This window comes from Rhamphochromis longiceps, linkage group LG1, assembly GCF_057381845.1.
Source record: "Rhamphochromis longiceps isolate RC_006_pf linkage group LG1, R_longiceps_female_GT1.1, whole genome shotgun sequence".
NCBI classification, from domain to species: Eukaryota; Metazoa; Chordata; class Actinopteri; order Cichliformes; family Cichlidae; genus Rhamphochromis; species Rhamphochromis longiceps.
In genome coordinates, this window is record NC_140557.1 from 11,144,265 (window position 1) to 11,172,109 (window position 27,845).

A 27,845-nucleotide genomic window follows, 5' to 3' on the forward strand; every position below is an offset into this window, starting at 1 on the left:
TCACTGCAGTTAAAATGTATTCGCGCCTGTGTCAAGGATTTACTTTCGGCAACCAGATAATTAATCACTGTGGCAAGCATTTTTTTTTCATAGTTATGTACTGTATGCAAGGCACAAATCCGTGTTATGTGTATTTATTGCCAAGTGGTAAAACGTAAATGTATACCCCCCCCCCCCCCCCACCCCCAAAAAGTTTACATTCTCTCTTTCTCTCTAACACAGGAAGGTTTTTAATGTAGTCCAGTGGCTTTTAAAAGTTTTATGACATTCACAACTTCAGAAGCAGTTTATGCCTAACACATTCTATCAACTTTTACCAATTAAAAATCAATCCAATTTGAATGTTATTATTTTCTTTCCTTATTTCTCCAAAAAATGTTTTTTATCTTAATTTTATGTCATATATTTACCTTGGTCATCGTTACCCCACCTGCTTCAACCGTGGGGGACAAGCCACTGTTTGGGGATGCCTGCTACGGATATGATTTAAAGTTAAAAATAATAATTTAAATAAGGCGCAAATAATATTTACATAACATAACAAATAATCGAAGTTAATGTTTATATTTTAAGAGAACGTATTTTGACAATATTCAATATTAAGTAACAAAATGCACATACTTATATAACTGACCATAACCAGACTGCTGTATCGTTTTTTATCGCTAGATGGAGTTAGAGTCTATAAAGAATTTCCGAGGCCCACGTTAGATTTTTCTGTCTACTGCTGAATGATTGGGAACTTACAAAATACAGCAGGGGCACTAAAAAGCATTTGGGTCTCTTTTTTCTTTCTTTCTATTAACAGTCTTTCATCAACTAAGTTTAACATAAAAAATATATGATGACAGCACACAAGTCGGTTACCGTATACAGCACGTCTAATGATGCTTCCCATGTTACACTAAGCAGCAGATGGTTAGCACGTCCAGGCACTAATGAAGCCAAAAGACAACAAGTAATATTTAATTCATTTAAATACTACGGGGCCTGTAAACGGAGACTGAATGCCGATGTTAAGCAAACTACTGCATTTTTCATCTTCCTCACTTTTATTCGGGAAAGCCACACATAGTCACATGTCCAGGTCCTCACGCGTCCCAACCACTACCATACGCATCTCTGTATCCTTCCGCGCTTTTTTTTATTTACCACTTCCTGGCTTTCAAAAGGCGTAAACCCGATATAAAAGTGAAATAAATCTTCCTTTTTCGTGTTCTTGATGCTATAATGGTCGCAGCGATTGATATAAGACTCTAAAGACCCCCTTTCCCTTTTTACACGTTCTCTCGGATGGATATCGTAGCATCCCTAGAAAGTAGTGCCATAGCTTGAGGTTCTAAAGAGATCACCTTGAGCTGAGCTCAGTGATACGCCAGTCACATCGGTTCAACAGCTACTAAAGGTGGGTATCCTCAACAGGGGGTTCAGCTGCATTGTCTGTCGATCCATCGGACGTGTCACAGCTTTTAAAACCTGTAAGACTTTTATTTTCAGTAGCTATTTTTTACACTCTGGTAAGATTACCGAGTAACTCTGCGTGTTGCTCACCGACATGTGGTTTCCTGTCTTTCTCATTTACCGGTATTTTAATTGATTACTATTTTAAAGCCTCAAAATGTAACAGTGTTAATACAGCTAGATGAATACAGTCGACTTAGATCAGCCATTTTAAACCCCTCATATGCGGACTTAGAATGCTTTTAACAGCCTTGTGGCAGTGCATTTAATAAACGGATAAACCGAGGGAATGTATGTGTAAATTGAGCAGCTGCTTATATTACAAACTCTCAAAAAGTAGCAGTATTGTTTTTGTAGCCAACCCAGAAAATGTATGCATACCAGTAACATTTTATTTCATTCGCGTGAAACGTTGTAGAATCGCTTCCTGTTGCCTCTTGACGTGGGTGTGGCCCCTCCGTCTTTTCGGCTTCCCATTGGTCAATCTCCGTGATGCGTCTAGCTCAGGAAAATGTGACGCAGGATGAGAACGTGACCTTTAGCGCATCGTCTTTACTATAACTTGATGCATTTTTATAAAACACTGAAGCTTTATAGCTGATGTAGCTTTTAAATAATGAAAAAAATCTAGTTAATTTCATTGTTGGTAATGTAATGATACTTAATTAAAGAATTGCGTGGTATGTGTTCTCCTTTTCCTCCGTGTGCCCGTTACTGCTAAGCTAAACTCATCACGATGCGCATCTTCATCCTTTAATTCATCAGTCTTTCCTCTCTTAAGTAAATGCCGGCCACGTTAGATGTTGTGTATGGCATGACCGTCCTGTAGATCTAGTTTGAAATATGGGTTTTGTTTGACTACAGTAATTTTCCGCAGTGGTGGAAGGCCTTATTGACACTAGATACATAGGAATGAAGGCAGGTCTCATCCTGCCAGGTATGTGAACACTTCTTTTTTTCCACAAAAAGAAGTCTTTTAGCTGAATTTTTAAACTGCAGTTTGATATCCTTAATAATTGTGAAATACACCTCGTGCATATGCTTTATTTTCTGAAATGCAGTTATTTGTATAACACTAATTGTCATTGATATGACCTTCCTGGGCAAATGAGCTGTTTACAAAATGAAGTCTCATTTAGTCTGTGAAGGTTCTCAGTCATCCAGGTCATCGTAGTCAAAGGAGCTTGCAAAGAAAAGCGTCTGGACTTCTTTAGTCTCAAGTCTCATTTACAAGAGCCCAACCAAATCAGTTTGTCAGGCAACTGACTGAGTTCTGTTGAAGTGATTAACTCCACAAGAGAACCTTGAGTGTCTTTGCCACTTAAAGCTAGACTGAAAGCACAGAACTCTAGAGGCACTGTTGTAATTATTTTCTCCCATAAAGGCAGAGTAACCCAAGTTAAATTGAGCCTGTGAACTTAAACTTCAGACTCTAGAACTTTTTTTTATTTTTATTTTTTATCAACAAATACCTCAACAGAAGGTTCTGTGTGACAAACATCTGGGTCATCACTTAGTAATTTTCTGCTTTTGAAAGCATTGTAAAGGGCACCTATCTGTTTACCAAGACCAGTGTGAGTCGTGGATGCCACCTGCTGCTACAGTTAATGAATAAAACTACAATTTCCTCTTCTAGTAGGAACTCCTGTCCTTGACCTGCTGTTTTGATAAGAAAGTTTAGCTTTAGCAAAGCTGGTGGTCAGTGTATTAATCTGGACCAAACAGCTGTTGGTCTCTCTACTGTAGATGTATGTTTGCTAATGCCGCATGGAGCCAACTCCACCATTATGAGTATTCCTCTGCCACCACCTGACAAAATGGTCACTCTAAAGGTACACACTACCCTAAATAAAGTTTGTAATAATCTGTAGATTCTAACAACAATCATGTATTCTGAGGATTAGCTTTCTGCCACTTGACTTGCCATGTTGTGTTATTATTAGCCAAAAATCCATTTTTAGACTCGGGGCTACCCTAGCCTGGTAGCAACACTGGTGTCAGAATACTCCTGTATTCTGACACCAGAAGTCAGAATACAGAATACTTCCTCACAGAAGTCTCATGTATGTCGGTTGTATTAGATCGTGGTGACTGTCTAGTCACTGTGGGTGCTCTTCATATCCTTTATCCTCATTGAATGGATTTACTCTTGAGCTCCTGGGAATGTTGCACACATGCACGCACGTTGCTGCCGCACTCAGTTCTGCCGCACTCAGTTCTGCTGTAGCAAGGAGAAGTTTGTTCGCTGGCATTGGAAGCTCAAGCACACTGGGGTGGCTATGGAGGTCATTTGTGTTAACATGCTTTGTCCCCAAGAAGAACAGGAAGATCTACTGGGGGTATGTAGTGTAACCTGCAAATGGTGCCTTGGTTGAGAGAGTGTGGAGGATTGAAACCATTCAAGAGCCACCTTGGATTAGCCCAGTGTTACATCACATGCTTAGCAGGTCATACAAAATGTTATGTCGCCCTGGCAGGAATGCTACTGTAACTGCTTATGATTGCACAGCTGTTTTCATAGATAAGTTGGATAAGAAATGGTTTAGAAAGACGTGATAAGATGGTGAGACAATATGTTACAAAAGTATATGTCTTACAAAATGATTATCAGCACTCTGCTCTTAGCTGGTCCTGTATCTGTGTCAGGGTTGCTGTAGCTGCTGCTGGTCTGTGACTACTGTCCACTAGGTATCCGGGGTTCAGAGATGCCTCTTTATGTAGTCATTGTGTTTCTCTATAACAACAAGGAGCATACAAGCTGGAACAATGCATGTTCTTTGGCCAGTCTCATTCCTTCTGGTCCAAAAATAACACTTCACTTGAGGATACAGGCAGTATGTGAGTGTGAGAGGACATTTCTCCTGAACTGCAAAAGACACATGCAGATAATTCTGTGTATTTGCAGAAGAAAATCTTATCAGATCCCTATTTTATGACAGTAATGATGAGACATTCAGCACATTTTTGGTTGATGCACATTTGAAATCCCCAACCTCAACAAGCAAGGGTAAGCTAGCAATTCTGTCACTAGAAGCAAGCCTGTAGTTTTATTACTATTCCTACTCCTAGATACAGCTATGTGGTTTTTTTTTTTTGTTTTTTGTTTTTGCCAACTATGACTGTTTGTGTGTCCTGGAGACACATTATGTAGTGGGAACTACAGCAACAGGGCTTTTGAGCACTTTGGCAAGGGTCAGTATATCTGTCTGTGGAAAGCTTTTTAACACAGTAGCTTTCCAGAGATGCAAGGAACAGCCTAGTAAATATAGAAGGCTTTACATGTGTGCCCACGTGTAGCACCAAGACTGGCTGTATGGTGCAGAGAGGCCTATGGGCCTGCCCAGCTTGACGTTTCTGTCACAGTTCTAAATTTTTTATTTTATTTTTTAATGCATCTCTTTTCAAGTGAATTCTCTCTATCTGTTGTATAAATACAGAATTTTCCTTTTTTGGGGGGGGGAGTTGGTTTTGGACATATTTGTAGTCGTCTAACAAACATCTTCTGTAGGAAGTTGCATAAAACTTCATTTCCACATTTCCTTCTAAATGTCTTTAAAGTTCAATACAGTCCAACATTGCAAAACTGAAGAGGTTTAACGTTAAAGATGTAACATTCAAATTAGACTGTAGAAGAGAGTGACAATGATGGCATTGCATCTAGATGTTGCATTTTTCTCAGATGTTTTGATTGTCTGATTGTCATCGGCTGTGTTTGTTCGACATCATGCTATTGTACTATTTAATCCATTTTGTTAAAGTCGTTTTATTGCTTTTTGGGTCACACCAGGAAATCATTTAAAAACAGCATGCTGCAGTAGCTAGCATGATTACAGGCTCCTTTTGCCCCCTCTGAGATTTTTCCTTGTGGTTCAGCCCACTGAAGGGTTGAGTGTGCTGCAGTAGTGTGACTGAGCTCACGTACAACATTAGTCTGCCTCATTGATGGAAATGTTACATCACCAGTTAGCAGGCTGCTGGCAGTGAGGTTCTGTCTGGAATCCCCCACCATGATACATTTGCATTTAGGATGTTATGAGTAAGAGAAAGTCAGACCACTACCACGTGTCTGCAGTAAATCTTCCACTGAGAAATTACCACAAAGATGGCTTTGGCTTCAGTTGTAGCTGCAGCATCTAAAAATTGTCTGTGTTTTCCAGATTTTTTATTTTTTATTTTTTTGCATTAGCCTTTGTATCCTGTTCTGTGTATATTGGTAGGGAATTAAGACTGGTACTAAAGGTGGCTTTTAGTGACTTGTCAGCCTGTTGCTTTGATTAAAAAAAAAAAAACATAAAATAAACCCTTCAAATCTACTTAGAAGTGAAGTTAATCAAATCTGATTAATTTTGCTGTCTGTAAAACCAGCCTATTAAATGAAATATTTGTTTTAGTTGTGTAACCACAGCAACCAGAGCCCTAAAAGAAGCTGCACTCATAATCACTATAGATAAGTAATGTTACACCCTGCTGAGACATGCCTACCTTGTTGGATTAAGCATGATACAATGCTCATTGATACAGTACCTCTCATAACTCTGATTCGTAGGCTGAAAGGAAGGGAGTGTCCCAGCCACACATAAAAGTTCCCTGTGTGCAACTGACTATATTGAGTCACTTTCCACTGCACAGGATTTTAGGTAATCTCTGTTCTATACAGCCTTGTGTTTTACAACTAGAAAAGAGTGATGGTTTCATGTTGAAAGTACAGAAATTCCAACCTTCTAGTTGAGATGTGACTGTTGGCATCGGTGACTCAGCAAGAAGGGTGGGTGGTCTAGCAGCTCAATGGGCTGTACTACTCTGTATAAGCCTTAGCATGTCCTCTAGCGCTACAGATCAACGTTAATATATTTCCTGTTCGTTTTTAAGCTGTTCCAAAGAGGTTGGAGTTATTTTCCTTAATTATTGAAGCGTGAAACATTCATATCCTCAAATTCAAGATAGTCTTGTGCAAATTCTGTGCTCACAATAACCCAGTGCAATATTTAGATTTCATAAGGTGAGTGAGTGAGCTGTCCGTCCATCTGTCCGTCTGTCTTAGCACTACCATGGTTCAGTTTTCCCCTTATGGCAAACTGAGCCATGACTTGTGTATATCATGACACATTTTGTTGGACTTGCGCAGTCTAATACAAAGGTATACAAAAAGGGCTTGGACTGTTAACAGTCTTACTGTTACTCTATGATATAAACTAGCCTAACTAATAGCTATCCTGTTTTACAGCACAAATGCAGGTATGTGGATGATGCTTTCAGTGGAATCCAACAACCTCAGTAATAGATTAATTTTATATATTTTTTTTTTTCTCTTTCCTGTTTAGGACTTCTCCAGTTGCACCAGGAATCACCATGCCTCAGTTAAAAGGAGATATGGGCTCGGCCTTCATCCAGACACAGCAGCTCTATGCTGCTACAGCCGACACTTTCCTGGAACACATGTGCCTGCTGGATATCGACTCAGAGCCCATCACTGCGCGCAACACCGGAATTATCTGCACCATTGGTTGGTCCAACCTACCTTTTTTTTTTTTTTTTTTTTTTTTTTTCTTTTAACTTGTACTCACACAATAATAGATGTGGAACGAAGCTCTTTGTACATTTAAAAGAGAACATCTGTTTTTAAAGCCGCTGTTGTAGGGGCAGCTTAAAAGCTAAGACACTGCATTTCTGGAGATTTAGTTTTTGGTTTTGTGGTGCAAACGTTGCAACGTTTGGTTAAGTTTTCCGTTCACACCATTGAGTCTTCATACAGTACCGTATCTTTTAACAAAATAAGATCTGTTTGGAATTTTACATTTTGGACTTTAGTTTGTACACAATGACTTGTTCCTCCCTGCTAGTAAACGGTATCAAAATCCTAAATGTTAGAATTTTCAATAACTCTGTGCAGGGCCAGCCTCTCGATCTGTGGACATGCTGAAGGAGATGATCAAGTCTGGAATGAACATTGCTCGCTTAAACTTCTCCCATGGCACACATGAGGTGGGTCTTCCTACAACTCGGTCCGCTATGTAAATGTCTTGGGCAATGGCAGTTTACATTTCAGACAGTTAAATCAAATTTTATCTGAGCTGATGGTTTCTTCAAATATAGTTCTTTGTTTGTTTTTAAAGGTGTTGCAGATTCTGAAAATTCAGTGTAGAAATCATTAATAATTTTCTTTGAAATTTTTTTTTTAACATACTTGACTTTAATATATTCTTGGACTGAGTAGATCTAGCTGTTTCACAAAGAATCAATGTAACTGTAGATTTGAAAATGGAAAACGAAATCAAAGCTTTGCTGTTTTGCAGTGCTAGAAAAGCAAGCAGCAACACCTGGCTTTGTTTTGGGGTTTTTTTTTTTTTTTCCAGCTGGCAAAACCATAATGGTTTTCTCATAGTGGTTGTGGTGTAACGCTGAAAGTCAGCCAATGTGATTACCTGCCACTTAAGTTATTATTGAAATCTCCAGTTACCCAGGTAGGCAGCATAAGCCGTGGGCAGGCAGTAGCTGTTTATAAAACCACAAACGATACACTGCTAGTTAATTAGCATGCACTAAGGTGCAAAGCTGGATGTGTTTAATTTTCTTATAGCATTTCCCACAGCTCTGTAGCAAATGTTGGCCAGCATTGAGAAGTAGCAAGATTTCTGGGGGAAAAAGTGCACCTACATTCTTTATCTTCCTTTAAGATATAACAATGTATTTTAGTTTGTTTGCACTCCTGCTTGTGCTAGGATTTAGTTTCATTATTGGCGTACTACTTTTCATCATCTACTTGACTGAGGAATTTCCTTTTGAGAAACGCTACACTCAAACTTATCATACATGGCACAGTATCAGAAGGTGTCTGTCATAATCAAGTGTAACCTGTGTTTAAGGACGCACACAGTGGCATGTCACCCGTCCAGTTATTAACCGTGACAGCTTTATAGCCAAATACACACTTAAAAATGCAAGCCCATGTCAGTCCATGCTTCATGAACTCCTGTCTCAGGAAAACGAGACAGGAGGACGGTGCACCCCGCCCACCATCCGTTTGACCCACTGCCCTCTGACGGCGCGTCAGGTCAATCAGTTCCCACACTTCCATATTCACAAAGGGCTTCTTCCTCTGAGCCATTTGGACTGTAAACAAGCATCCCCCCTTCCCCAACCAACACACACCCCACTCCTGCCCACCCACTTTACTAATCTGAGCCATGGATTGAGTAACCCCCATCCCTCAGGCCACTCATTTAAAAATAAATAAGTTTTTTTTTTTTTTTTTTTTCTCCACTACTTCCAAGCACTTTGCAACTTGGTAGTATACATTTCTCCTGTTTGCTATTTATTCATGCTACCAACTATTTATATTTTATTCCACCACAGTGGAGCTCCCAAAATTTCGTTGTACGTGTACAATGACAATAAAGGGCTATTCTATTCTCTATTCTAACCCCATGATGATAACGTATAATTATGACCCAGTTTATAGTCATATGAGTTGTATTTTTATCTGTTAATTGTCTGGCGTTACTTTTATGTCTGCTTTGTAAAACCTTTATCTGAGAATAAATGCATAAAGTAGTATTGCTCTTTAACATGTTTGCAGTCCAAGATGGAATAGAAAGAGGTTGTTAGGGACAGTTTTGACTGAAAGAAATAGTTGGGGTTGACATCTGGGGAAGAGTATTTACTGGAAATATTAACATATTGACTTCTTCCTTGCTTTACAGTATCATGCACAAACAATCAAGAACGTTCGTGAGGCATGTGAGAGCTTTGAGCCTGGCAGCATCCAGTACAGGCCTATTGGCATTGCTCTGGACACCAAGGGCCCAGAGATCAGGACTGGCCTCATTAAGGGAGTGAGTTCAGCTCCACTTGTTCTTTACGAAGCTTCAGTAGAATAAAACCCAACCAGAAAGAACAATAACTTATGTGATGATTGTGTTAATGATTTGACAGAGTGGTACTGCTGAGGTGGAGCTGGTCAAAGGCAACATGATCAAGCTTACCTTAGATGATGCTTACCAGGAGAACTGCAGTGAGGACATTCTCTGGCTTGATTACAAGAACATTACCAAAGTTGTTGAAGTTGGCAGCAAGGTCTACATTGACGATGGACTCATATCCCTGCAAGTCAAGGAGATTGGTGAGTAAAAGCCAGGCCATGATAAATGAGGCCAGCCTCAAAGTCTCTTCTTCTGATCTATTATAATATTTAAAAAATACTTATGTTTATTTTTCACCTCCAAAGGCACTGATTTCCTCAGTTGTGAGATCGAGAATGGTGGCACCTTGGGAAGTAAGAAGGGAGTGAACCTCCCCGGTGCTGCTGTAGACCTGCCAGCTGTTTCTGATAAGGACATCCAAGACCTGCAGTTTGGTGTGCAGCAGGGAGTCGACATGGTCTTTGCCTCTTTCATTCGCAAAGCGGATGATGTGCATGCTGTCCGCGCAGTGCTAGGAGAGAAGGGCAAAAACATTAAGATCATCAGCAAGCTTGAGAACCATGAAGGTGTACGCAGGTGTGTGGAAATGGCTTGCTATATCAACATCTTTTATTTAAATGATGGTGTATTGTAGAGAAGAAATAAAAGATTAAGCTGAAACCTTTTTTTTTTTAAAGGGCTTTAAAGTGGTCTTTATGAGTGTATGTTTATGCCATAGTCCTGACAATATATCATAACAAATGGTTGCACTTGATGAATTTGATAAGCTGGAATTTTTGTACCCGTTTTGCAGATTTGATGAGATCATGGAGGCCAGCGACGGTATCATGGTTGCCCGAGGTGACCTGGGTATTGAGATCCCCACAGAAAAGGTCTTCCTTGCCCAGAAAATGATGATCGGTCGCTGCAACAAAGCTGGCAAGCCAATCACCTGTGCCACTCAGGTCAGACAACAGTAAAGAAAATGTTGCATTTCCTCCTAGCACATCTAGTTTGCTGAGTACTCGGTGTACTAATCATCCTGTCGGCCTAAATGTGTTCAGCTACGTAAATTTTAACCAGACTGGTTTTATTTTCCTAAATTATTCAGATGTTGGAGAGCATGATCAAGAAGCCTAGACCCACTCGTGCTGAGGGCAGTGATGTAGCCAACGCAGTGCTGGATGGAGCCGACTGCATTATGCTCAGTGGAGAGACTGCCAAGGGAGACTATCCTCTGGAGGCAGTGCGCACACAGCACATGGTGAGTTAATGTATAATAACGATATCAAAAGATGGGGAAAATATCTCAAATTAGGCCATAAAGAACTGTAATTTAAAGTAATGATTTTGTGATTTGATTGCATGAATTACAATTATAAATTGGAAAAGATTATAGCTACTGGGTGGTTATGCTTTCATTCTTTCCCTTTTTTCCCCTTTCAATTTTTTTTTGTGTTCACTTTCATGCCCATTGGCATAAACTTTTTACTTTGTCACTTGGTGAAACTTTAAGATGTCAGCCGACATCATCAATATACAAATGAACCATGTTAAAATTCTCAGTTGGGATAATTGACAAAATCCCAGTGATAATTCCGTCTGTGTTTGGCATTTTAAATAACTCTGACATTGCATGATTTCCAAATCATAATGCATGTTGCCTGAACCCCTTCATCTAACACATTGGCTGTTACTGCTATTGTTTACTAGTTACTAAAGTTGCTATGATTTCAGGGAAATCTGTGGAACTTTGGTAGCTGTTAAATAATTCATAGTGCAAATCACTTGTATTCCAGAAAGAGAGAAAAAAAGTGGCTGCTGGAAAAGGGAACAGAAAAAGCATTTTTAAATGATGCTACACTCAATGACCTGATTAACAAAGGACTGTGGAGATTCCTTAAAATTTGCACACTGTATACCCACATTTGTGTTGTTTAGTTAGGGACAGTCTGAATGAAGTACAATAAAAGTAAAGCACCTTTGATGAAGTCTTAGACCCCATAGAAATTTGCTCTAAAGTATGCACTTAATGCTGTGTTCATTGTTCATGCCTTTTTTTGGCTTACTGCAACTGTTCACAGCTACTCTGCAATAGAGATGCAGTGACTCAGCAGTCCTGCAGATCTTAGTTTTGAACTTGCTGCCCCCACAGTGAAGTTGGAAGGAATGCTTTAGAATCTTATGTACAGTACAGCCTCTTAATAGCCTCTGTTTATTTAAATAAAACACTTATTTAGTAAGGAAAAGGAAAATAAAACTAACCTCTTCTAAGCCTCTGTTAAAAGTTATTTCTGTATGGTTCCTCTTTATTCCTCCTGGCTGCCCTTAAGTTTCTTCAGCTTTTTGTGCAGTTTGTTTTGACTCAGTGTTTGTCATTTGTTTTTAACCCAGTAGCTTCTTTAGGACATATTTGTGATTTAATGTTTTAGATAATTTAATTTAAAATTAATATGCAGTTCACTGTATGTCATATTTGATATCATGTAAAAGTTTTTGTAATTTAATCTTGACATTCCCCTTTTTCCCCACTTACTGCACACCTAAATTCTTATATTGCCTTTCATTTCTTTTCTTTTTTTTTTTTTTTTTTTTTTCCCCCCTGTTTTTCATCTTCCTTAATTTGTTTTCCTTTTCTTGTCACTTATTCTTGCTTTACAACTGTTTGCCTGGTTTGAAAACTTTCTTCGATGCATCTTGCCCTCACTTGTGCCAGATTGCTCGTGAAGCCGAGGCAGCCATGTTCCATCGGCAGGTGTTTGAGGACCTGCGTCGTTCCACACCGCACTGCAAAGACCCTGCTGAGGCCATTGCAATCGGTGCTGTGGAGGCCTCCTTTAAGAGCTTGGCCTCTGCGATCATTGTGCTCACAGGCTCTGGAAGGTAGGCAGGTTATCTGGTCTGCCAGTTGGTGGAGGTCACTAACTGTATTTAAGGAGTCTGAGAGGCAGCGTAGGGCCAGGCAGGGACTTTCCAAGGGAACAACTGGGAGAGCTGGCAAACATAACTAGACTCATGGTTGGATGTTAAGAAGTTCTATAGAAGCAGTTAAATGCTTGTGTGGGGACCCTAAAGAAAAAAGACAACATATCCCCAACCCTATTACTCAATGTTCTTCTTCACTGATTTGTGTGTGTGTGTGTGTGTGTGTGTGTGTGTGTGTGTGTGTGTGTGAACATCTTCATTGGCTACATTAGCCATCCTTGTTTAACCAGGAGTCTAGCTACACATTTGCCAGTTAATCCCATTGGTGTGAGTAGCTCATTATATAGTGTGTGATTGAGAGTAACCCCTCCCCAACCCTTCCCTTCGGGGTTCAGATAGCACGAGAGGCCGAGGCAGCCACCTTCCACAGAAAGCTGTTTGTGGAGCTGAGGAGACACTCGCAGCTGACCAGAGATCCTACAGAAGCAGTAGCTGTTGGAGCTGTTGAGTCATCCTTCAAATGCTGTGCTAGTGCCATTATTGTTCTCACTAAGACTGGAAGGTAAGGAAAAGTGGAATAGAGGTGACATGATTCGGGTCCGCAGGTAAGGTGTCGCCAAACGTGTGCTCGCCCATTTAACCCAGCTCCTCCGTCTTCCTCAAACACCTAATGTACTTGTGAAAATCCCCATCCTTCTAGTGTGAGTGTGTGTGTGTGTGTGATAACAGTAACTAATTTTATAAAAAATGAGACGGTTATGTCATTAGCCCAGGTGCCCATCTTTTAGACTCTTGTCATTTATAGTTTTGTGAAATTTTAGTTTGGATTGTTGTATTGGCTCAAAATGTTTGAGAACTTGTGACAAAAATATTATTTTAAAACCATAACTTATTTACACACTATGGTGTAAATATGCAGATTTTAAAAAATTGCCAGCATTTTTCTCTTATCATTATTAGCTGTACAGCAGCTGGTTTATTCAGAGAACGCCAAGTTCACGTTTAACAAAGTGATCCTTTAACAATCTTTGCTATTAGAGGATCACTTGGTCTTTAACCGTGGACATCTTGGGCTACTGACAGTGACTTTAAACCTCTGCATATCGATGCTAAAACATAAGTGTTGTCACTTATTTTGGGCTACTCTGACCACTCACTATGGAAATGTTAGAGACTCTGGTTGCTTCCCTTGCCTCTCATACCTGTTGGGAGCAGAACACTGAGAAATAGAAATGAGCCAGACTATCTGAGAACACTTGTGTGTGGGTGGTGGATTATTAATTGCACTGAATTGCTTCTTTCAGGAAACCATCAGTATGGAGATAATTTGCATATATTAAGTTGTTAGTTTCTTACTTATTGCTGAAAATCACTAAGTATTATGAGTTAAATGCTTGGATATGTCTGCTTGGTTAAATGTTTTGCACTTTTTGGAAAAAAAAAATCTAATTAAAACCTCATTGTTCTGCACAACCTTTAACTACTAATTTACAAAACATTGGGATTCTCACCCATGTTAAATGGATCACTGAAACATTGAGTGTATTTTGGAAGTAGTATGTTAACCCCTAATGATATCAAGTATAACAACTGGAATCAGAAATGAAGGAAGAGTTCCATTAATGAAACGTGACTGGAGGGCTTTATAATAGGAAAACTTTCAGCCATTTTACAAGAGGAATTTGCTAATGTGAAATCGTGTTCCAAAAAGAAGTCTGCCTTGCAATCAAAAAGCACTGAATACCATAAAGCTGTAAAGAAGTTCAAAGTCCTTTACAAAAGTTAGATAAGAAAAAATGATTTAATACTGTGGCTGTGTCCTTGACCGAGATGAGCGAAGCTTTTAGCTGTCTGTTAAAAGATGAGTTGGGTAAAGTCGCTGTTCACAGGTGTACCATATGCTAATCATGGGACACATCAATTGGTACAGTAGCACAGAGCTGGGATAACAATACACTCCACAAATAAACATCGTAAAACACTGTTTAATTCCCTTTTTTTTTGCTGATGAAACTTTAAATTAAGGTTACTCCATAATGAAGCAAAAAAGATGGTAGCTACAATAGGACAGATGGATATAAAATTAAACATGCTCATTAAAGACCCCATATTGCAATTATTTGCCTAAGAACATGTGGTTATCTTTACTTGATCATTTTAACTTTGAGACTTGGGCTATGATTGGACCAATCAATACAAATTTTTGGGCAGTTGTAATGGGTTCACCTGCTCAGTATGCATTAAAATCCATCCATTTCCTTTTTGGAATCTCTTCAGTAAACTTGTACTACTGCAGTCTTTACATCAATGAAATATGGATGAAGTGTTTAGTTTCCTCTGTGTCCGTGCAGGTCTGCCCACCTGATCTCCAGGTACAGGCCCCGTGCCCCCATCCTCGCTGTGACCCGTAATGCTCAAACGGCTCGTCAGGCCCACCTGTACCGCGGCATCTTCCCTGTCCTCTACACCAAGCCCTCAAACGAAGTGTGGGCAGAGGATGTAGACCTGCGTGTCAACTTTGCTATGGAAATGGGTAAGCAGCTGTTACCTTTAATACCCTGTATACTGTAAACCTAATTTAATACATCAAATAACCACTGCTTCATTTATTGTTTCATAATGATTTTTTTTTTCTTTTCTTTCTTTTTTTTGTTTAGGCAAGGCCAGAGGCTTCTTCAAAGAGGGTGACGTTGTCATCGTGTTGACTGGCTGGCGTCCGGGCTCTGGTTACACCAACACCATGCGTGTGGTTCTGGTGGCCTGAACAGCCAGGAGGGCAGCTCTGCTTTCTCCTTTTTCTTTTTTTCCCCTTTCATCTATCTTTCATAGCGTTCCAATACCACACCTCACTCCTGCTCACAGCCTTTGGAATCCAGACACTGGGGCTCACATGCTCTACCATTCAACAACTTAGCATTTAGGAAATGATGCAAAGGATTTTTGAAAAGGTACAACCCTCATGGTCGAGGTTTTGAGTGTGAGTGGAGTGTTTTTCGCACAGTTCTACCTATGTTCCATTCCTTTCAATTACCTAAATCAAACCAGTCTTCAGGGCCTCAGTAACACACCCTGACCAGAAACTGCTGTATTTATTCACTCAGAACACTTGTATAACTTTAAAAGTTGAATTTTATGAGTGACTGCTTCCTGGTCTGTGTGCATGTGCGTACTGACTCATGTTTAGGTGGGGTTGGTGGTGGAGCCAGCTGACCTTACCAGAGCCCCTTGAGTCTGTAAGGGCATACTAAAAACACTCCTCAGCTGGTTAATTGAACAAAGTAGTGGCATTCTCTGGGCTCCCCGCACAGTGGCTCCACCACTCCACCCAAACAAATCCTGCTCTAGTGCTGTCTATATGAAGTGTCCTCATTCGCCAGCTTTCACTGTACAACAGTGTATATGTAAGTGTTACACTCCTAATTTACTCCAATGTTACATTCAATATTATACTTGACTCTTGTGAGTGGTGAACTTTTGTTTTGGGACATCCAATACTACTTATATTTTGACTGTCTATAGAAAGCTAGTTTTGGATGTCTAATTCAGAGGTAGTTACTGTGTTTGTGTGTTTAGTTGTGTCAAAGCCTTTACATTTCTTTGCGTTTAGATGATATCAAAGCTGGCACCTATGGAAAAATGTGTGGTTCACTAAAGATGACTTGTGTGATTGAGTATAGGACTGATGTAAAGATATGAAGCCCTGACCCTCTAAGTCAATGGTGGTGATGGGTAGGATCCCAGATTTTCTATCTCTGTTGGTGACCCGCTGTAACTGTCTCCACGTGTGTAACATGCTTTTGATTGTAATGCTAGAGTGTAAGAACTAACAAAATGTAAAGGAGTATTATAATGCTTAGCTGGTGTACTGAGCTGTCCAACAAGACTTGAGTTCCATCAATAAAAGAGATGAGCACCTATCTGAATGTTGTGATGCGTTTGAATCATTGTTTGTGGGTATATTCAATTTCCGTGCACAAAGTAAAGGAGTGAGACTAGTGAGACTTGACTCCTTTATTAAAATTTATTTAAATGTGTTCTAATCACCAAAAGGTTTCACAGTGGTACAGGGTATTGCTAGACGCAACAGTATCCAGGAATGTAAGAACTTACAAGTACAGTTTGGCAAAGTGTTGTTTTTCCATATATGACCATTAATGACAATATTTTTAACATCTTCTGTAGTGGCTGGGTTTGGCTGAAGGATAGTCTTTATCCTTACAACTTGATGTGTTCCTTGCAGTGGTGTAGGAATAAAGGTTAATTTTCTTTTATTGGTTCAAAATTATCTGGCTCCCGTTAATCACAGCATGGGTACGTGTTTAACATTTACTGGCAGTCCTGGCTGTACACCACCCCCACCTGCCTGCGGATCTCATCCTCCAATTCAGCCAGCAGGAGAGAGTCTGCATGGGACATGACAGTACTTTCCTTCAGCCCTGGGGGGGGGGGGGGAAAGAAATAATGTTAGGCTTGCTTATGTTTTTAAGTAGAGTTTCTGATGCCACCTTGTGTTAAAGGTGTGCATTACAAGTCAGTCAATAGCCAAAATATTTGGACCATTAATGATTTTGTTTTTTTTTCCCTTAGTGTGGATGCAGACTAATAATCTAAAAGTCTTAGTACCTTTGAGCAAACACTGTCGAACCTCTTCTGCTTCATAACGCATTCCTGTACTATTGATGAAGTTGAGAGGCAAATAGGGTTCTGGAACTGGGTACTCAATCTCCTTCTCATTCACCACTAATGATGTGGGGCACCACATAGCAGGGACCTAAGAAATAAATAGATTTAAATAAATAATATAAAAAAAATATAGATAGAGATATATAGATATTTGATTCAGAAATTACCTTGGTTGACTTTGAAATGATTTGTATGATGTATATCCTTAATGATTAACAAAAAAAGGTTTGCTCAAACTAATAAAATTTAATTTAACCTTTGATGACCTACCCGAACTGTGCCCTTTGTTCCCATAATAATGGCATCATTGGGCAGTTTTACACCTGAGGAGCAGGTAATCACTGCCATTCTGTTCTTGGAGTACTTCAGAATGGCGACCACGGTCTCATCCACTCCTATAATAACAATATAATTTATATTATATATATATATATAGTTATATATTTGTTATTATATACTATAATAGCAAAGAAAGTACATTTGGTAAAGACACATTAGGATGAAGGAATATGGAGACATGGTTGGCTGAAAATATTGGACCATAAATAACTGCTGCAGTTCAACCTTTATTGTGCCTCATAAAGGCAACAATAGATAAAGACTTAAAAGAGGAATGCTGTAAAAGAAAAAAAATCTGAGTTCACACTCAGCAGATGTCATGGTGTCACTAAAGCTGGAACATTAACTTTACAACTTGAGCTTTTTTCAGATTTCAGTTCCCTATAATGTTATCACATGACAAGCTGCAACTGAAAACAGCTTTGTCACTGTCAGCTCTATTGTGGACCACAAAAATAATACATTTTAGTGACTAAAATGTCAACAAAGATTGTTTTTTCATTGTTTTTAAGCGAGCAACAGAAAAAAAGAACGAGTCAGCTATTCCACCATTGCCATTTGACTCAGGACAGTAGTATAAACAGCATTATCGTGTAAGTACAAAACTACATGTTAATAAGTGACACGGCTTTAAAAGTCATTACCAGTCTCCACGTGCACTACTCCACTAGCTTGGATGCTCTCTGGCTTCTCTCCATTATACACCATGGATACAAACTGCAAGCAGTAGATCCCAATGTCTAGTAATGCTCCTCCACCTAGCTCCTTCTGCATTGCTCTCGGTACATGCATCATTGGCACACCAAAATCTGATCTGACCATCTTCACTTCGCCCAGCTCCCCCTGGGCCAGCAATCGTCTGATCTCAACTGAGACTGGGAAAAAGCGGGTCCAAACAGCCTGGAACAAAAACACAGTAGATATTTCATACACTCACATATACGTACTTGGTTCTGAGTAAATTACATAGAATCAGCTAAAAGTTAACTAAATGTTTTTACATTCTCTTATTTACATGAGGGTTTGACACTTTGACGTGCACCAAAATTGAAATAAAGAAACACTTATGACTAATAGTGAAGGTGAAAAATAACACCAAGAGGAGAATTTCCTTTTTCTTTATGGTTTTCTGTACTTGTACCTCCATGAGAAAGACACCATTCTTTTTGGCTGAGGCCAGAATCTGCTGCACCTCCTTGGTGTTCATAGCCAGTGGCTTCTCACACAGCACATTCTTCTTGGCATTTGTAAAGAGCAAACAAGTGTTCAGATGGTACGGGTGGATTACTCCGATGTACACCACATCTGCAAATACATAAAGATGCCGACCAGAGAGAGCACCATAACAAGAATGATTATGGAGTCTAACAAACATCTAAGTCCTAACCGAAGCAGGAGCTTTAAATCATCAGCGAAGCAAACCGAATCAGCAAACTTTTGGCAGAAACTGACCAATGTCACGATCTCTGGCCAGCTCCTCATAACTGCCATACGCTTTGGAGATGCTGTGTTTTTTGGCAAATTCCTGTGCATCCTCCAGCTTGCGTGCTGCCACAGCCACAACCTGTAATACAGTCACAGATGAGTTCCTCCTGTCAATAACTAAGTAAGCAGGCAGTTTCTTGTTGAGTCTTGTCTTGTTTCCCGTTCCAGTTTATATAAATCTTCTGGATATATAACAATTAGGTAAGATTTTTATCTTTTGTTAGTATACAGGCTCCCTCAGTGCCACCACAAGGTCATCAGTTAAGTGTGATATGTGTTGGGAAAGTTACTTTTAAAATGTATTCCATTACAGAATACAGAATACATGCCCCAAAATGTATTCTGTAACGTATTCCGTTACGTTACTCAATGACAGTAACGTATTCTGAATACTTTGGATTACTTAATATATTATCATGCTTTTTACAACAACGTGAATGTACTATTGCTGTGTGATTTATTACTATTACTGAAGGTCCGCGACTCCGAACTGTAGTAAAGGGACCTCTGAGTAATACGGCGGGGTCCCTGTCGGCTCGTAGCCGAAAAATAGCTTTACTTTGTTGTGTGGGTCAACTTTGCTATCAGAGACAGAGAGAGGCGTAGAAAGGCTGCTCCAACGGAACTTATTGTTTTCGGAGGAAAAAAAACACGAACACGGTGTACAGTCGAGTCTTAATAGCTTGCTTGCAACTGGGCTCGTCAGGCACTCTTCTTGGCTGAAGTGGTTATTTACATGCTTCCAGCTCCCGTTTTTCCTAGATGACAACTCGTACCTTTCCACTCCCCTTTTTCTCCCTCCTCGCGCTCACAGACCCATAACGTGTATGGCAGTCCATTCTCCCTGCAACACGGACTACACTGCCCATGATGCTACATTCTTTAGAGCTATGCTTGTAGCGTTCTGCCTGTTAGCTTAGCACAACAACAACAACAACAACAACAACAACAACAACAACAACAACGAAAAGGCGCTCTCTCACCCAGGAAACACACAGTCGCAGAGAGAGAGAGAGAGAGAGAGAGAGAGAGAGAGAGCGTCGCCCTGTAACCATGGCAACCATAACGCTGCCGCCTGGAACAACAGCACGTAGCTGTCAAACAAAACCCAAACAGCCCTGACCCGCGACAAAATGAAACAGGAAAGTACCGCAGTGTAATCCATTTATTTCAACAAAGTAACTGTATTCTAAATACCACCTTTTTAAACGGTAACTGTAACGGAATACAGTTACTCGTATTTTGTATTTTAAATACGTAACGGCGGTACATGTATTCCGTTACTCCCCAACACTGGATATGACACACACACACACACACACACACACACACACACACACACACACACAGAGAGAGAGAGAATCTTTAACTCTCAAGGCCATTTTGTATTCACAAACCAGGAAAAGTCAGTCTCAAGTTGCTGTTTCTTTGTAAACTTCGTTGCAAATAAAACGGAAGTTTTAGGGAAACTTATAGATATTTATGTACCATAACTGTTGATTTGTGGAGTGCCAAGAATTTGAAATACCCATTTATTGCGTTATTTACGGTAAACATGTAACGCATACATGTGACGCAACATACTGCAAACTGTAACTTGCAGTTTTCGCAAGTTCACGGCCGGAGTCACTTGTATCGGCCTTTGTTAAAGACACAAACTGCAAATATACAACATTGCGTCAATCGAATGTTGTAAGAAACTGATTTCAAAAGCACTTCTAATCAGTAGAAACTGAGCGGCAGTCAGCACGGCTACAGGAAACCACGCTGAGTGATAAGGAGAAGGTTTATGTTTGATCACTGGGTAGATTTGTGAACAGTAGTTCGCTAACAGAAATACCTGATGGTCTTCAAGTGGAAGAGTTTTCAGGGCCACGGTGAAGTCATGACTGATCTTCCCGGCGCTGCAGATTCCCCACCTGGTTGCCATATTGGACACGGCGGACTGAGACAGATTCGAAGCAGCAGTTGCTGTTCTCGGCCTCAGAGTGGCGACACAGCATGTAATGTGGACTTTCAGACACAAGTTGCATTTTCCTACATGCGTTGTAGCTTCATGTAAAGACAAATGCATATAATCTGCAAGCAGTGAAAATAAATGTAAACTAAAACAGGGAGAGCAAAGAATAAAGAAATGCATTTAAAAATATGTAAAAACATACTTTGTTCTTTAGCTATTTAAATACAAACAACCGAAATTAGGAACTAAACAGACGATTATCAGACTACTGTTACAGAAAGTCACGTTTTCATGAAATTAAAAAAATCAGAAAATAGCAGCTAGATTTTTTCCAGGTTTCCCAGAGGTGCTGCCAGCATTTCAGACACAGCACGTGGAAATTCATTGCATGCGTGAAATAAAGACAATACTATGCTGACGATGTGGTTTTTAAAACTACTGCGTCGTAACTGTGACCATAAAGGAAGAACTAAAAACGCTTTTTTTCTTCTAATTTCTTATTCCATCTGCCCCCACTAAGGGGAGCTCTTTTCCTTTAATCTTTGTAATAATAACCCCCACATTGTTTTAACTTTGATTTCCTCTTTTACAGTGTGTATACTGCTTACTTATTTTGTTAATTAATATTAATTTATTTGCCTATTATATATTTATCTTTAAAAAAAAACAGTCTGTTATAACCTGATTCCACTACAGTCACCAAATTTTATGTGCCTTTTTTTTCGCTGACTGATTCTGTTGTGTTTTCCTCTTTATTTTTTGTCAATTATAATTTAGCTGTATATCCTGGAGTCTTAACTTTGTCCTAGGGAATGATAGGGCGTGGAACACGACCTAACTAGGCACAGTTTTTGAATGAATTCACTTGTTTGTTTGTTTTTAGGACATAAATCACATGACATGTTAGAGCAGAGCTGATATTTACTTTGTTTAAAGCTGCACAGTCCTTTTATTTAACCTGCCCATTAAATAGCATAAAGGTTTTTAGTATAAACACAGCAGATGTATAGAAAGATATATCTATGATTAAATTACCCAAAATCAAATAATAAAAATATGTCATTTTGAAGCCATGGGATAAATTCTGTATGTATGTATACATAAATGTGTGTTTTTATATATATTTAGACATGGCCCTACTGTATATAATTCTATATATCCTTCAGGTTTTTATCAGTCCTGCGAATCCCAACGGTTGAAATTAAAAGTAAAAATATTAAATAAGCCATACCCTTCCCTGACTGAAAAAGCCTTTCTTAAGTCCTAACCTTGAAAATCAGACAGTACAACCTATTTTTGAATTTGTTTCTATACCAGTGCAATAGTCAGACACAACAGAACACTTCAACATGTGCCACTTGAAGTTGCTTCTTCTCTCCAGTGGATGATATTTCAAATGAACATGGCTTTCACAATTAGTCCTTTATTGAGTTAATCAATCAAACACCTCACAGTGACAGCTGTTGGTTTTTTTTTCATTAAATGACTAGGACTCCATCACAGGATGGTGACACAAAAGGCAGAAGCTCTATCTGTTTACACTGCGATTTGTTTGATTTAAATCTTTTTCTTCTGTGTAATAAAAACATTGTCAATGTTTTTCAAGAAGTTTGCTGTATTTAAATGGTAGCTCTGGGGTATGATAATTATAATTTGCTCTGTCATGGCTCTATCATGAAGCTAAAAAGACTATAAAGATCAAACTCCCTAATAATGCAACCAAAATTTACATGTTCCAAAAATTTGATGACTCTTTAATTTGGTGGTTAATCATAGTCACTGTTCCCATACTTTGTCATGTGGTGCTTCGGATAGATCTGCTCGTTTCAATTGCCTCACGCAGAGGGGTGGACTATGAAGCAAGATTAATGGGGTAACAATATATTAGGTTGAACTTAAAACTCAGCCCGACCGGTCAGCTATGTATAATGTATTAATTTGTGTTTGTAAATTCAGTTTAAAATCATCTGGAAGAACCATTTTTTCTCTGATTATTTTATTTATAATACATTTTAAATGCAATATAGATTCTCTATTGTTAAAAGATCTTTTTAATGAGCAACTTTTAAGTCATATCTTACAACAAAAAGCCCCTAAAAAACCTTGCAATAAGGTTACATAGACAGACAGACAGACAGATAGATAGATAGATAGATAGATAGATAGATAGATAGATAGATAGATAGATAGATAGATAGATAGATAGATAGATAGATAGATAGATAGATAGATAGATAGATAGATAGATAGATAGATAGATAGATAGATAGATAGATAGATAGATAGATAGATAGATAGATAGATAGATACTTTACAGATATTTCATCTTGTTTGATTCTATTTACAGAAAGGAAGTTGTCAAATTTTATTCACAATAGAACACAGAAGAAAAACCATATGATAACAAGCTGGATGTTACCTCCCTTCTCTAGTCTGAAGGATATGATGTTCATGTTTTGTAATAATAATTTTGAAATTCTATTAATCTGACCATAGAGCAGTTTTGCACTTTGCTTCAGTCCATTTTGATGAACTTAGCCAAAGGAAAATGTCAGCATTTCTTCTTCTATTTCTGGATCATATGGCTTCTTTACCTGATAGAGCTTATAGAGCAGCAAACTGTGTTTACATAAAGTGATTTAGAAAAGTTTCTGAGCCCATGAAGTGACACTAATGAAAGAATCATGCTCATTAAAAAAAAAAAAAATCCTGTCCTGCCTGGCAGCTTTTGCAATCAGAATTATGATCTGTAGGCACTGTTGTGCCAAACATGTAATAATAACGATAGAGTACAAATGCACAACGTATTGCCAACTGCCGCACCTGTAAGAAAAACAAATATACAAAACCTGGAACACAAACATTAAAAAACGCACAGGTACATAAATCAACAACCTTCTTGTGGAGTGTGTGAGTGTGAGAAAGATAAAGAGAGAGAGTGTCGAGTTTGAGTGTGCCTTTGTCACAAAATGTACTTGAAAATGGGGTAGGAAGCTGTCATAACACCCCCTGCCTGGTACCCGGCAGAAGATAGAGAAGGAATCAGTTATAGGGATAATTTCATATAGAAAAAAGTCATGTGTTGCTAAACCTGTCCTTTTCATGTGAATGTGAAGCAGAAAGCTTAGCTTAGCAGAGAAAGCTGTTAAACACTGTTGTGATATGCATTTTCTCTGGGTTTTAGATTTTAGGTTTTGTCAAACCACCCATTGCAAAATAAACCTGGCTATGTTGAACTTCCTTCATAGTACATCCCACTGCTTCTTCTGTTACATCTTAGTAGGATTTGGTCTGAAACAGCTCTGCTTGACAGTGGCTTCACTGGCTGTCTTGGTTAAAGACAACTCCCACTTGTTTCCTGATTTCAGCCATGATCTCTGACAGCAAGACAGAATCTGCCAGAGGCATCCGTGGGCTCTAATTAAGTCCTGCAAATGAAGAGAAGTTTTATTCAAATTCTAGCTTATGGACAGATGTTATATTTTAATAAGTGTAACTTATGTACATATCCATAATGAACTGCAATTTATGACAAGGCAGGAATATAAAGATTATGTAAATTATTATTAGAAGTAAAAGTAACAGTACTGTAATATTCTGTGAGCTAAAGGACATTCCAAGCACTCATTACATTCAGTCATAATCTGATGAGTATAATTGGTGTATAGTTCTACATTTTCATTTGTCGCCCTGAGAATGCAAGTGATTGTCTAAACCGCAGTGTCCTTCTTACAAACTCAGCTTTCCTTTGAAGCAGTGGTTTAGGCTGTCTCTTCAGAGAGAAATACACACATTTCCTTTTATCATGACCTACCTTTAAGCAGGCGCTGCCTCACTTCTCCTGCCTCATAGCGCAGCCCGGCGCAGTTGGTAAAATTCAGAGGGAGACACGGCTCAGGCAGAGGGTACTCTGTTTCCTTGTCATTCACCACCAGTTTGGTGGGGCAGTGCATGGGGCCAAGAACCTGTACAGTGAAAAGGAAGCAAACTTTTGTTTCAGTCCCTCAATTTGCAAATTCATCAAATACAGTGAAATCTATGTCTGAATATATTGGTTTAATTAAATGTGAAATTAATCATCAGTCAGCACAGTCTTTGCATGTCCCTGTAATTTCTTAATGAACTCAAATGGTCCTGTACAGGACGAGCATAGCATACTTTAATGGACCCTTAGTGCCCGCAATGACAGCGTCATTTGGTAGTCGGGCTGCAATTGAAAAGGCACACAAGGCCATCCTCTTCCTGGAGAATTTCATCGTCACAACCACTGATTCATCCACTCCTGTTAAACATTCAAAAACATGAAATTATTGAAAGCATCAAACAAATTAGCATTAAAATGTTGTTTTAGACCTCTGCAGATGCAAATCTTTTTATTATATATTTAAACTGAGTTTGGAATTAGGTTTATTTATTAGTTTTTTTAAGAAGATAGTATACACAATGAAAGAAACTATTTTTTATTATTCAATAAATTGCCAAATGCCTTCCATGAAGAAAAGAAAATGCTTAATACATATATTATATGATGGTTTTGCACTAAGATATCCTTCAGTGAGACATGCAGTTACATATTCTCCTGCCAGTTTTACCGTATTACTGTATTCTCTGGGGGGATTTGGATTAGTGTGACATTTTAATGATAAGTCTTGGATTTTCTGTGTGAAATTCTGTCCTGGGGTGTTTACATTTTAGGCAATTCATTTAAAAGTGATTCCTCTGTATCACACAAAGTGTGCTTCTCTTCCTCTATTTGTTTTTTTATGGCAAGGCTCAAGCGTGCGTTTGTGATTGCTGAAGCACGCCCTGTGGTAAATGATACTAACACACATCCTATTTCTCCCACATGATCTGAATCATACCTGAGTCAAGCAGCACCCCTGTGGCTTGGATGGACTCTGGCCTTTCACCATTGAACACCATCAACACAAACTGCAGGCAGTACATCCAGCAGAGCTCCTCCACCCAGCTCCTTCTGCTCTGAGCGAGGCACTTTGAGCCGAGGGGAGCCAAAGTAGGCTTTTACCAGCTTCACATCCCCAACCGCCTCCTCTGCCAGCAGCCTGCGCACCTCAGCATACACAGGGAAACAGCGGGACCAGATGGCCTATGAGGAAAAGGGCAGATCCAGATATTTTGATCCAGTCTCGCTACAGAACTAAACAGTTGAAACTGAAGTTTCACCTGAGCAGGCATTTATTATAAAGCTCCTCAGTTATATGACTGTTGTGGCAAATCTGTACTGTGAACAATAATTTTTCCTGTCAATAATGTAAAATAATAGGAATGGCAATTTCTTACAATCCATGTATATAATTTGACCATTGGGTTTCTTAGTGGTGTAAGCCAAAAACAAATACACAGTTGCATTTTATGTAGCTAACAGTTAATTTAGAAGAAGCAAGAACAGAAAAACATTGAAAGCTGCAGGTGTATTGTGCACGAAATGGGAATTAAAATGTGATCATCAAGCCAGGTGCAGATGTGTCTGGCTGTGGCCACAGGTTGCAATAGCAACCTGAATCCCATTCCATCTGAGCACAGATAATGTTAACTGCATGCCTGTGAGGCTGATAACCCTCAAATAATAATAAAAACAATAACATTTTCCAAACTGATTATTAACTTTTGCTGTGTTTTGGAAAGGCATTAGTTTAGTGACTTATATTTTCTTATTGCTGTTTTTACAACAGCTGCATGCATGACAATAATTCCTCTTTCAATTCAATTCAATTCAATTTTATTTATCACAACAACACTTGACTCAAAGTGCTTTCAATTGTAAGGCAAAGACCCTACAATAGTAGAGAAAAAAAACCCACCAATCATTTTACCCCCTATGAGCCATCTGCCATGTCCATGTCCAGACCATGTTGATCTGCATATTTGGAATTTTTTGTTGTAAAATTGAAAAATTATTGTACCTTTTTCCACTTTCTTAGTAAATTGTAAAAAAAAAAAAAGAGATTTAGAAGATTTAAGATAATTGCCTTCGGTTTCCTCCTGAAATGGACAATTCTTTCCTTATTCTGTGGCACTGTAAAAACTGACCCTTAAGTTACCACTACTGTTAGCAAGTGTCCTCAGGGCAAAGCTATAAATGACAGCACTTCATCCCTTCAGCCTTACCACCATCAGGAAGACATGGTTTTTCTTAGCTGTGGCAACGAGGTCTTTAACCTTTCTGGAGTTCATAGCAAAGGGTTTTTCACACAGCACATTTTTCCCAGCCTTGAGGAACAGCATGCCAACTCTCCAGTGTTCTGTATGCAGCATTCCCAGATATACAATGTCTGTGGGAACACAAGTTTTTCATCCAAACAATAAAACCGTCACACCCTTATCTCTAATTGTGCAGTCAGATTATTACCAATTTTTGGGTTATTGGCCAGCTCCTCATAGCTGCCATAGGCCTTAGGAATACAATGTTTCTGGGCAAAATCTTTGGCACGGTCAATACTCCTCGATGCAATGACTGCAATCTATGCATAACATTAGAAAAGGAAAGAAAAAGAACAACAAAACAAACTCAAACAAACGCACACACTGCACACCTGTTCAGTGTATAGGGGACACTCTGTGTGACAATGTTGTACCGAACTTCCTTTAATTGAGTACCCGATGATCTCCCGGAGGCAGAGTCTTAATGGCCACACTAAAATCATGGCTGATCTTTCCAGCTCCACAGAGTCCCCATCGAGTTGCCATGTTGACAAGTGACAAATGAGTAGGCTATAGTGTTGCTTCAGAGAAAAAAAAGCCTGCGCTATGACCTCTTGGAAATCCTGCAAATCGGGAGAAGACACCTCCTAAACGAGACTGCCCTGTAAAAATAACTGCCTCTTAGCTTGTTAGCACAAGCCCATTTTTAGAAACAATACATACTTTTTGATATTAAGCGACTTCTAGCGGTGGTGCAAGAAAGGGGGTGGGAATAACGTGGAAAAAACCAAACATGGATTTCGTCTGACCTGTCTTTTTAAAACTCTCGGCCATTACAAAGTATAGTTTTTCTTCACGTAGGAAAGATTCTCGCAATATTCATTAACAGTTTATTTTTGCTTCACATTATTGGGCGTATTGATATTTTTCTT

At 39.1% G+C, this 27,845-nt stretch overlaps 2 protein-coding genes and 1 pseudogene across 5 annotated transcripts; 1 reads left to right on the top strand and 2 right to left on the bottom strand.

Moving 5' to 3' along the window:
• The first annotated feature begins 1,258 nt into the window (after nt 1-1,258).
• On the top strand, nt 1,259-16,201 carry pkma (pyruvate kinase M1/2a). 3 transcript variants are annotated; one of them, XM_085379921.1, is made up of 11 exons: nt 1,259-1,405; nt 6,783-6,964; nt 7,352-7,443; nt 9,162-9,293; nt 9,394-9,580; nt 9,686-9,956; nt 10,174-10,324; nt 10,471-10,623; nt 12,076-12,242; nt 14,636-14,817; nt 14,942-16,201. In XM_085379921.1, exons 2-11 carry the CDS (start codon nt 6,811-6,813, stop codon nt 15,046-15,048), a joined length of 1,596 nt encoding a protein of 531 aa, XP_085236047.1. In that variant the 5' UTR covers nt 1,259-1,405; nt 6,783-6,810; the 3' UTR covers nt 15,049-16,201. The 3 variants fall into 3 exon arrangements, with proteins under 3 accessions (XP_085236047.1, XP_085236117.1, XP_085235973.1); XM_085379991.1 differs by having other exon boundaries at nt 1,332-1,478; XM_085379847.1 differs by lacking the exon at nt 1,259-1,405 and adding an exon at nt 3,572-3,800.
• A 90-nt stretch (nt 16,202-16,291) lies between these two features.
• On the bottom strand, nt 16,292-20,784 carry dhdh.2 (dihydrodiol dehydrogenase, tandem duplicate 2). The gene is made up of 7 exons (XM_085380106.1): nt 20,632-20,784; nt 18,759-18,870; nt 18,448-18,611; nt 17,951-18,206; nt 17,238-17,362; nt 16,908-17,055; nt 16,292-16,720 (listed from the first exon to the last, which is right to left on the bottom strand). The coding sequence occupies exons 1-7, from the start codon at nt 20,719-20,721 to the stop codon at nt 16,611-16,613; spliced, it is 1,005 nt and encodes a 334-aa protein (XP_085236232.1). The 5' UTR covers nt 20,722-20,784; the 3' UTR covers nt 16,292-16,610.
• A 2,093-nt stretch (nt 20,785-22,877) lies between these two features.
• On the bottom strand, nt 22,878-27,459 carry LOC146678297 (trans-1,2-dihydrobenzene-1,2-diol dehydrogenase-like; annotated as a pseudogene). Its single transcript, XR_014907228.1, has 7 exons — nt 27,370-27,459; nt 27,122-27,233; nt 26,881-27,044; nt 25,614-25,858; nt 24,916-25,033; nt 24,566-24,723; nt 22,878-24,179 (listed from the first exon to the last, which is right to left on the bottom strand). The product of XR_014907228.1 is annotated as a trans-1,2-dihydrobenzene-1,2-diol dehydrogenase-like (transcript).
• Nucleotides 27,460-27,845: the final 386 nt, after the last annotated feature.

Coding starts and splice junctions, on each gene's coding strand:
- pkma (XM_085379847.1), top strand. CDS start 3,625: ATGTTGCACACATGCACGCACGTTGCTGCCGCACTCAGTTCTGCCGCA. Junction 7,444..9,161: donor TCTCCCATGGCACACATGAG/GTGGGTCTTCCT, acceptor CTTGCTTTACAG/TATCATGCACAAACAATCAA. Junction 12,243..14,635: donor GTGCTCACAGGCTCTGGAAG/GTAGGCAGGTTA, acceptor GTGTCCGTGCAG/GTCTGCCCACCTGATCTCCA.
- dhdh.2 (XM_085380106.1), bottom strand. CDS start 20,721: ATGGCAACCAGGTGGGGAATCTGCAGCGCCGGGAAGATCAGTCATGAC. Junction 18,871..20,631: donor TTCCACTTGAAGACCATCAG/GTATTTCTGTTA, acceptor ACTGTATTACAG/GTTGTGGCTGTGGCAGCACG. Junction 17,363..17,950: donor AGTAGTGCACGTGGAGACTG/GTAATGACTTTT, acceptor TTGTTATTATAG/GAGTGGATGAGACCGTGGTC.